Raw genomic sequence first — 9,982 nt, forward strand, 5'->3', positions numbered from 1 at the left:
TGCATGTACGGTCTGCCAGAATATTCCTCTGTCGATTCCTCCGTCCGCGTGCGCCGACATGTGGGGCTGAGCCAGCACCCACGCCCGCGCCCACAGCGTCCCAATTGCTCCCCTGCGCCTTCCTCGTCACCTCCTCCCCCCGCGCCGTCGCGGCCTGGGCTCCCCCGCTCTCCCGGGTTTTCCGCGCCACCGCAGTCCACCGCGCCCGCAAGGCGGCATCGTCCCTAGGCCACCGCAAGCGGCAAATTCAGGCCACCTTGGGCAGGCGCGGGCTCATGTGGCAGATCTACACGGCGCGGCCGTGGGACGGCTCGCCGTCTGCGCATACGTGGCGTGGCTCTGGGATCTACGGCACATCGTCGTGCTCCATGCCGCGCAGGCACTCGATAAGATCAACACCGCCCTTTACCGTTTCTTCTCTCTCCCCCCAAAAGCGGCAAGAGGGCAGATCGGCTCCACGCGGCGGCTACCGGCCGGGGGTCGAGTGGGTACATCACCGGCGGAGACGAGACGCTGATTTAGTTCCCCGGCGGGGAGACACTCATGGTGGACGCGATCCTCGAGGCACCCGGGGAGGTTGAAATCTTCCATTTTCGGTCATTGGAGAGTTCCCTGGTGTGAGGTCTTGAGGTTGGATTTGTGACCGGGAGGTTGAAGGAGACTAATAGCTTCGATATCGGATAGCGAGATGACGAATCATGGGAGCATATGGGAGTTGGATCAGAACCTTGATCAGCCCATGGATGAGGAGGCTAGCAGGCTCAAAAACATGTACAGAGAAAAGGTCAGAGATTGAACCTTGCATGTTAAATTTGACCCTTCTTTTGTAAAAAAAAAATGCTTTCCTGGACACCTATCATGGTTTCTAGCTTAGTCTCTACTTGCATTTGGAAGAAAAATGAGTATTTTTTTTGTATGGATGATTCAGTATGTGTTGATGGTTTGGGGAACCATTTCGATTTAAAAAAGATTGGAGATTGTATGATAGAATTTCTGTCACTGTTGGTTTCCCTATGTCTTTTTGACAATGTGTATATATCGCGTTCTAATTAAGCTCAAGTCAAACTGAAATCTGTTTATTTTGTTCATGCAGAAGTTTTCATCAATTTTGTTACTACGGCTCGCATTTCAGAGCTTGTTGTAGTCTTTGGTGACTTAGGTACATCCCCGTTGTATGTTTTCTACAATGCCTTCTCTCATGGAGTAGATGATGATAAAGGTGTTATTGGAGCTCTTTCCTTGATTATTTACACCATCACTCTCATTCCTCTGATGGAGTATGTCTTTATTTGTCTTGGGGGCAAATGATAATGGTCAGTGAGACATCACATTCTGTCAAAGCTTGGAATGTGCTGCTTCTTTTTTATTTGTTTGCTGTCTGTGAGAAATATGAATACAATTGTTAGAAAAAATTGTATGTTCGTAAAATACCAGGATTTGAGTATGAGATAGGGATTTATAAAGATTATGCAATTTGCTATTTGATTAGGTTGGCAGAATCCCGTAATAGAACATTAATATTGTGATTGAGTTTCTATCAACAGGATTTAAATGAGATGCCAGAGTGATTGCTAGAAATCACTATTCTAATCATGAAATCTGTAGAAGGTGAGGTACTGAGTTTATTTTATGTTGTGCTTAGAGAACAGTTATTGAGACCTCATTCATTTGGCATAGTTTGTTTGCACATTTTTCAGATGATAACTTTGTTAAGTCTTTTGTTCACAGGTGGCACGTTTGCTCCGTATTCTTTACTTTACCGGCATGCAAAGGTCAGCACTATTCCCAACCAACATAAGACAGATGAAGAACTAACAACATATAGCCGACAAACTTAATGAAGAGAATTCACTTGCAGCAAAAGTAAAGAGATGGCTAGAGGGACGTGCATATAAAAAGAATTATCTTCTTATTCTCGTTCTCGTTGGTACCTGTACAGTCATTGGAGATGGTATCCTTACTCCTGCTATATCAGGTATTCAGCATGCAACCCTTTGGTAAAATCATAGTTTTATTAGTAAACCAAATTGGAACTTAACTTGTATATTTGTGTGTTCTGTAGTTCTCTCTGCATCAGGTGGAATAAGAGTTCAAAATCAGAAGATGAGTACAAGTAAATTTTCTTTCTTGTATGGTTATATTGGTGTTGGTGTTGTCAACACTGGCCAACTGCTAACTGAATTTAATCGTCATCTCTTTCACTTCTTTTATTTTGGTAGCTTAGGAAGTGTTAGATGTTGTGTTTACCATGATACTCAACTATTGTCATTAAAATTTCCTCCATACATGCAATTGGTTTCCTAAATATGTCAGGCCAATTATTTTTCATGTGTTTCACCATGTCAACAATGTTATTTGTGAAAATTTTCGACTCATGTTGCAACGCACGGGCATTCAACGCACGTAAGTCTACCCGTTGTAAAATTTTTTGACTCTTATTGCAACGCACGAGCAATTAACTAGTAATAATAATAAAGGATTAAAACGTTTGCAATGCATGTTTTCGTCTGCCCCAGTCGGACGATCGCCCGCTCCTCGCCCGTCCGATCAGTCCCGCGCGCCCGCACTCCTCATCGCCCGTCCAACAGCTCCCGCCCGGCAATCACGCTCCGCCCTTCCCCACCACGCCCGTCGCGCCTCCTCATCGCACGTCCAACAGATCCCGCCCCGCAATCCATCCGCCCGCATCACACGTTCGCTCCCAAACCCTAGCACCAGATCTCCTACTCCTCCGTCTGCTGCCACATCCCCCTCCGATCCCCTCTCCTCCTCCACCAGATCCTCTACCGCGCCGCCGCTCCTTCACCAACCACCGTGCTATCGTCCCGGTTCCCCTGCCATCGCGCCGCCGTCTCAGTTCCCTGACCTCCGCATCGCCGTCTCGGTTCCCCGGCCATCGCGCCGCCGCTCCGGACGTCCTCAACCGTGACGCCACCCCGTGCGCCTGTGCACCGCTCCGGTCATCCACAACCGCGCCGCCGCCTCGGTATGCTATGAGGTTGGAGGACAAAAACTGGAAAACCCGACAAAACCGCCCATCGTTAAGGGGGCCGGGGCAGTCCAGAGCGCCATTTTCTGGGGGGGGGGGTCTCGCCCCGCCGCCTGGGCGGGATTCTCGCTGGATCCGCCACCGGCTCGTCCCTCTCCCCCCCTCGACGACCCCTCGCTGCCTCGTGGAGGGATGGAGGGAGGTGGGGAAGATCGGGAGAAGGGGGGCCGCCGCCGCCAGCTGTACCCCAGATCCGGAGGAGGAGGATGAGCTCGCGTGGCTCCGATCACCACGATGTCCCCATCCCTGAGGTTGCGTCGCCGGAGAGCCGTCCACCGTCGGAGAGCCGGATGCAAAGAAGAACAAACAGGTGAGAATGTGCTTGTTTCGTGGGTCCTTGATTTTTTACTGATCCAAGTTCTTGCCTTTCTGTTCCCCCATTTAGTTTTCATACCTTTGTACTGGCCATGTGAGTGATTCTTGCTGATTAGATTGACCGATTCTCGCTGTAGTGCCGATCTGTTCCTTCCCTTTCCCTGTGAAACCCCGTCGATTCCGTTCTTTCCCACACGAAACCCCCAAATCTCCTATCGTTGCACTGCACCGAATCGCACCATCCGCGGAATTCGATCCCGAATCGGCCCCAACCTGTGCTTCAATCGATCCGTGCCCGTGGTGATCCGCCGTCTCGCCCCCGTCTTCTTCCATCCACAACAGGCCCGGAGAAGGTGCCCGCTGCTTCCACCATACACTACAAAGGTCAGACAGATGGCTCATGCTTGCTACTTTTCCCCTATTTATCACTTATCATAACTTCGTTTGAGGCTTATATAAATTTTCAAATTGTACATCAATCAGTTTGGCAAGATTGAATTGCCTCTGTTCACCTATTGTAACTAGAATATAAAACCTAGAATTCATGGTCGATTTAATCTGGAAAGGAGGTCTCACTTGAAACTATGCATGTATTTCTTGCAAACTGTTTTGACTTTTTTCTTTCAAATTGGTGCAAATATTTAAGCTTAATAAACATTTTGTATGTAAATCTGATGGCACTAGAGCTTATTTTGATCTCTCTGATCTTCATCTGGGAGGAGGCGAGATGGGTGGAATTCTGGTGATCCTGAACGGCAACTACTACCACAGAACTGAGCACCTCATCATCAAGGAGTTCACGCCGAATCATACCCACACTAGGCTTCTGTTCCAATGTGAGTTGCTCTCATCTCCTGCAATTTATCTATGTCTCTTTATTTATCCGTATCATTTCATGATTTTCCAATGTATGAAACTTGGAAATGTAAATAGATGGCGTTAAACCGTGGGTTGTGGTGACTGTGAGTAAGTGACAAATTTGGCTAACGACATACCAATCAGTATGCTCTGAACAAAGCTTGTAGACTTTTAAAATTCCAGTACCACAGTGGTTGTAAGAAGCTGTAAGAGTTAATATTAGAGTCAAGCAAAAGCTTTAGAGTTCCTTTCTTAATTTGTTAGTAAGGGTTGCTACTCTTTTATCTAATCTGTTGACTTGCTATCCATGGTACTGCTGATATTTCTTTCCTTTGAATGCATATGCAGAGCTCCTGCCACTTTTTTTTAAAAAAAAATTATTGACTTCATGCCAGAAAGTACCAGGGTTAGATGAATCTGATGAAAGCAGGTCTGGTTGAATCTGACCTCTGAGATTAATCTTGTTGATTTCGGAAAAGGTTTTCACTGTCTCCCAAGTATGTTAGTTGAGCGATCAAATTGGACTATTTATCGAAAGCGACTGCAAATCTATGGCTTGATTTATTTATTGGGATGAAAATGAAGAATTCAGTGTGCTCTGAACAACAAATTTTGGACAACACACAAGTGGTTTTGTTGTTTGTTCTGCAACTATGAAATTTACAATACTCTGTTCAACTTCTTCACTAGAGCAGAGTCCACTATTTCTTCCATTTACTCTCTTATTTTCAAACTGGGAACTTTACAGTTCTGTTGTATCTCTTGGTACAAAACCTTGCAGGTTTTGGTTAACCATGGAGTAAGTAAGGTGGTAGCATCCGAGCACCCGAATTTCAAGGTCAGTGATCTTGTGTGGGGAATAACTGGATGGGAGGAGTACATACTCATCCCTAATTCAGAGTCTCTCTTCAAGATCAATCATCCTGAAATGCTTATGTCGTACTACATAGGTGTTCTTGGTGAGTTCATTATTAGCGCACACTCTTTTACCTCGAGGAAAATGCCATCTTTAATCCATGAAAACCTTTTTTTTCTTTGTTCTATTTATCTGACTGAGAAATCATAATGTCATGAGTTGAGTTGAGTAGTTGATTGTTCCTTTATCTTTTACTGAAAGCCAATGTTGTATAGTTCCTCTGAAATCTCAAATCCTGTGCAAAGTTGTTTTCTAACTATGCTACAACCTCGACCACTCAGGCATGCCTGGTCTTACTGCATACACTGGATTTTTCGATGTGTCCAAGCCTAAGAAAGGCGATTATGTTTTCGTCTCAGTGGCATCAGGTGAACATTTTAAATTTGAAGCAGTGCCGTTCGTGCACTCCTGCAGCTCCGATTGGCATGGAGCCCCTTGTCCAATCTGTACATGCTGCTAGCTACAAGCTGCTCGCCAATAGGAAACGCTTGTCTTGAATAGTGATTGATTCTTAGAATTGTCTTTTTTTTTTCTTGTGCAAGATCTGTTCACGGCTGCCTGTATGAATGCTCATGCGATTGACCCTTGTTTTTCTCAAAGTCCTGTGAATTATCCAATGTAATACTTGATGAATTTTTATACATAATGAAGTCTAATATTTCCTATGCACTTCAAGTCAGATATGTTTCCCCACATTCCTTATGTTGAGCGTCTCTGCTTATTAGAGCTGTATTAACTTTCAATTTTGGTCATCTAAACCTGTTGGAAGGTTTTCTACCACATTGCAATTTGTCCTAATATTTTCTGACAACTTAGTCTTATTTTCTGCCTTTTTCACTAATATTCACAGTCTGTCTCGTATCACAGTGTGTTCATTGGTTTTGAAAGATAGTGCTCATCTGCTATGCACTACATGAATTGCACGGTGAGGTATCTGATCAAACATTTCAAAATCGTGTATACTTTCATGTTTTGCATATGACTAAGGAACCTACTTTCTTTCGTTTTCAAACATGGTATATCGCTTGGCCATTGGAAATTTACTAGATTACTAATCTGAAGAGCCCACCTGGAGCTTGGTTTGAACACACTATTTGATGAGTATGCAATTTTTCTAAATGAATTCTCTTTTCTTATGCTACCATATCTTAGCAGAAGCAAAGGTTGCCTAAAGAAATCAAGGCAAGCAGAGGCCTTAAAGCTTGGTTTGAACACACTATTTGTTGTGGAAGTTCTTCGCTGGATGGTCGTCAATGGTCGAAGCTGCCCTTCTGTCCCATAGGGAATAGTATGCAAAGGCACAAGACTTTTTGTGATGAATAAATAGAAAATGCACAATCTAATTTCCAATTATTAACCCTTCCGTCCCATAGGAAATCGTATGCAAAGGCACGAGCCTTTTTGTGATGAATAAATAGAAAATGCACAAACTAATTTCAAATTATTAACAATCGACATCCATGTTGTGAGCAGCCATGAAAATTGTATAAGTGGTTTTATCATCCCGATCTTTCCTTAGAATTGCTTCCAGAACATTTGGTTCTTGCTTTCTGCCGGTGTTTAGCTCAATTATGGCTATTGATTGAGTTTTTGATTGTTTTAATGGGAAGATGGATTTTGCTGGGTAGAGAATTGGAAAATGAAGCAAGAGAGGTATGTTGTGAAGAGGATGCGCTTGTGCCGCTATTGATGTTTGCATTCCCGTTGCAACGCACCGACACTCAACTAGTCTCCTATAAAAGAAACTAATTGCCTGGCAGACGGAATCTCCGGTGTGAAGGGCGCGGCCTCCTGGCGTGCGCAGGTCACGGGCACATGCACATGCACGATACGTGCCTGCTGCTATTCCGCTAACAGGAAGCTCCGGCTTGTTCCGATTCCGAGCAACATCACCGTGTTCAGCTCCGGTCGAACTCATTGCCAGGTTGACGCACAGGTGGCGGCACGTTGGGCCCCATCTACCCGATGACTTCTACCTCTCAACATACATTCCGGCAGGGTCGTCAAATGCATGGTAACCTCTCTCCATGTCATTCACTGGCCAAGTTCTAGGGCCTGAGCATCTGGCCATGTCAGTGCTAGGTCGAAGCTTTCATGGGTTAGCCCTCGTCGAGTCAGAGCTATCTTAGGTGAGCTGGCTCGAGTCGGCGGTGAAGTTCGCGAACCTGAACTCAGTCGCCTCCTGGGGCGAACGTTATTTCTTAAAGAACTTTGATCGGTTGGTTCAGGCCAAGTCTAAGGTCAATCCTGAAAATGTGTTCAACAATGCACAAAGCATTCCTCCTTTACACTATGAGAGAGAGAGAGAGCACTAGAGGAGTAATGTCGTGTGATTACCAACAGTAAACTAATTTGATTTACAAGAGTGTCTCCATAACTCAGATTGCTGCACCTCTGGTGTTCTGCTTCTGCCTTTTGGCACTTGATTACTTGAAGCCACATGTGCAGCACTAGCAGGCTCTTGTGAATTCGTTGCCCAAATGAATATTGTACAATTGGATCTGTTGAGGAAAAAAAACTTGAGTGATACAATCTTACTAGTGGCAAGATATTTCAGCCCACTTGTTACAGGCCAGAAGAAACAAAAGCTAATACAAGACAAATCCAAGAGAAAATCAATCTTCGTGTAACTTACAAGCATTTCTACCATATCTAGATATAAAAATCAACACATTAAGAAATGCTTTACTTCACAGCTCATGTGTGTAAAGCATGGCCACTCAGAAAGTACAATTCTTCCCTCCTTTTCTCCTGCCAAAAGAAAAAAGAAAAATCTAGTATATTTTCCAATTAATCCTACACTTATTCCTAGCCTCAAAATCGCCTGGCAGGTAAATGGACACCATGGATATACACATCAGAATTTTTTCTTAGCTCCACTGAACGCACATACGCACAACTGGCTCAGAAAACTGCCACCACTCTAATCCAATGAACCCCATTTCCATGAAAGTGACCTCTCTTCACAAGTGCTCTTCCATTTCATCAAAAAATAAGTTGTGCTCTTCCAGCCCTGAAGTCAAGTCTTCCCTGCAAACCATGTTCACACGCTTGCATTTTGCAATCCAATATATTTGTTGCACGCCTTAACGGATCACTTTCACTCTCTCTCTCCCTCTACTTCTCTCTCTAATGAGCTCCATTGCAGCTCTCCTTGTGTGCCTCTTCCTTTCACTTCATCAAAGAACATGCTCCGGCGCCGGTGCTGATGGTGCAGCAGCACACAACCTCTCCTCCTGCCTCGTCTCCCATGGCGTCACCAACTTCTCCTTCCCGACGTCTCCAAGCTACGCCATCCTCCTCAACTCCTCCATCAGCAACCTCCGGTTCACGCTCCCCGGCGTCGGCAAGCCAACCGCCGTCGTGCTCCCGGCCTCGAGGGACGGCCTCCGTGGCGCCGTCCTCTGCGCGCGCGGCGGGTCGCTGGCCGTCCGCGTGCGCAGCGGCGGCCACAGCTACGAGGGGCTGTCGTACACCACGGAGAACCACGTCCCCTTCGTGGTGATCGACCTCATGAACCTGAATCGGGTTCGGGTCGACCCAGGCTCGGCCACGGCCTGGGCCGAGTCAGGCGCGACCCTGGGCGAGTTGTACTACACCGTGGGCCGGTCGAGCCGGTCCTTGGCGTTCTCGGCTGGGTCGTGCTCGACCGTCGGTCTAGGGGGCATCATCTCCGGCGGCGGCTTCGGGCTGCTGTCGCGGAAGTTTGCGCTCGCCGCCGACAACGTCTTGGACGCCGTCCTCATCGACCCGAACGGTAAAATACTCAGCCGGAGCACCATGGGAGACGACGTTTTCTGGGCCATTCGCGGTGGCGGCGGCGGGAGCTGGGGAGTGGTGTATGCTTGGAAGCTCCGGCTCGTCCCGGTTCCTCGCAACATCACCGTGTTCACGGTGGGTCGAACCGGTCCGGTCGAACTCGTTGCCGGGTTGATCTACAAGTGGCAATTTGTTGGGCCGAACTTGCCGGATGATTTCTACCTGTCTGTGTACCTCCCTACCGGGTCATCAGATGGCAATGTCTCTGTCTCATTGGAAGGCCAAGTTTTAGGACCAAAGCATCTTGCCTTGTCAGTGCTCACTCAAAGTTTCCCGGAGCTGGGCTTCATGGAGTCAGACCTAACTGAAATAAGCTGGGTTGAGTCGACGGCCAAGTTTGCCGGCCTCAGCAAACGCCGCCGCCACCGCTGGGCTTCATGGAGTCAGACCTACCAAACCGATGGCTCGGATTCAAGCAGTACTCCAAGAGCAAGTCCGACTATGTGCAAACGCCGATCTCTAGGCGTGACATGGTAAACATCGTTCGATACCTATCCGTCGGGCCACAAGGGTCCATCATATTAGACCCTTACGGCGGCGCCATGGCTCGGATAGGCAGCAACGAGACGCCGTTCCCTTATCGGGCCGGAAACCTCTACAGCATTCAGTACGGTGTGTACTGGGACCAATCCGACCTGGACCGTGCTGGTGAGTACATCGGGTGGCTCCGATCACTCCACATGTACATGACCCCCCACGTGTCGAAGGATCCCCGTGCCGCATATGTCAACTACCTAGACCTCGACCTAGGCACCAACAACTGGACGAGTCCGGCGGGCAGGTCGTCGGAGGGGGCGGTGAAGCGCGCACGGTCATCGTGGGGAGCGGCGTATTTCGGGTCCAATTTTGACCGGCTGGTCAAGGCCAAGACGTTGGTTGACCCCGGCAATGTGTTCAACAATGCACAAAGCATTCCTCCTCTACACTACTAGATGAGAAATGACACTGATTGCAAACTTGTACTCGTTAGAATATGCGTGTGATGACGAAGATGCAAGTAAAGTATTTACCTCCGCTTTCAATTA

At 47.2% G+C, this 9,982-nt stretch overlaps 1 protein-coding gene and 1 long non-coding RNA gene across 7 annotated transcripts; both read left to right on the plus strand.

The window, feature by feature from the left end:
- Nucleotides 1-2,493: 2,493 nt before the first annotated feature.
- Nucleotides 2,494-6,643, plus strand: LOC133899704 (uncharacterized). 6 transcript variants are annotated; one of them, XR_009906389.1, is made up of 6 exons: nt 2,494-3,359; nt 3,502-3,748; nt 4,049-5,181; nt 5,420-5,506; nt 6,006-6,063; nt 6,291-6,643. It is a non-coding gene; the product is annotated as an uncharacterized LOC133899704 (long non-coding RNA). The 6 variants fall into 6 exon arrangements; XR_009906386.1 differs by lacking the exons at nt 6,006-6,063; nt 6,291-6,643 and having other exon boundaries at nt 4,049-4,200; nt 4,571-5,181; nt 5,420-5,840; XR_009906385.1 differs by lacking the exons at nt 6,006-6,063; nt 6,291-6,643 and having other exon boundaries at nt 4,049-4,200; nt 5,004-5,181; nt 5,420-5,840.
- Nucleotides 6,644-8,135: 1,492 nt separating this feature from the next.
- Nucleotides 8,136-9,982, plus strand: LOC133899815 (berberine bridge enzyme-like D-2). The gene is made up of 2 exons (XM_062340883.1): nt 8,136-9,312; nt 9,345-9,982. Exons 1-2 carry the CDS (start codon nt 8,271-8,273, stop codon nt 9,887-9,889), a joined length of 1,587 nt encoding a protein of 528 aa, XP_062196867.1. The 5' UTR covers nt 8,136-8,270; the 3' UTR covers nt 9,890-9,982.

Source organism: Phragmites australis, chromosome 18 (genome assembly GCF_958298935.1).
Source record: "Phragmites australis chromosome 18, lpPhrAust1.1, whole genome shotgun sequence".
Lineage (NCBI taxonomy): Eukaryota > Viridiplantae > Streptophyta > Magnoliopsida > Poales > Poaceae > Phragmites > Phragmites australis.

What these genes read in the sequence shown, in the direction of transcription:
- LOC133899815 (XM_062340883.1), top strand. Translation starts at nt 8,271, where the DNA reads ATGAGCTCCATTGCAGCTCTCCTTGTGTGCCTCTTCCTTTCACTTCAT. An exon ending in GTTTGCCGGCCTCAGCAAAC is followed by an intron (nt 9,313 to 9,344) that starts GCCGCCGCCACC and finishes TCATGGAGTCAG; the next exon opens with ACCTACCAAACCGATGGCTC.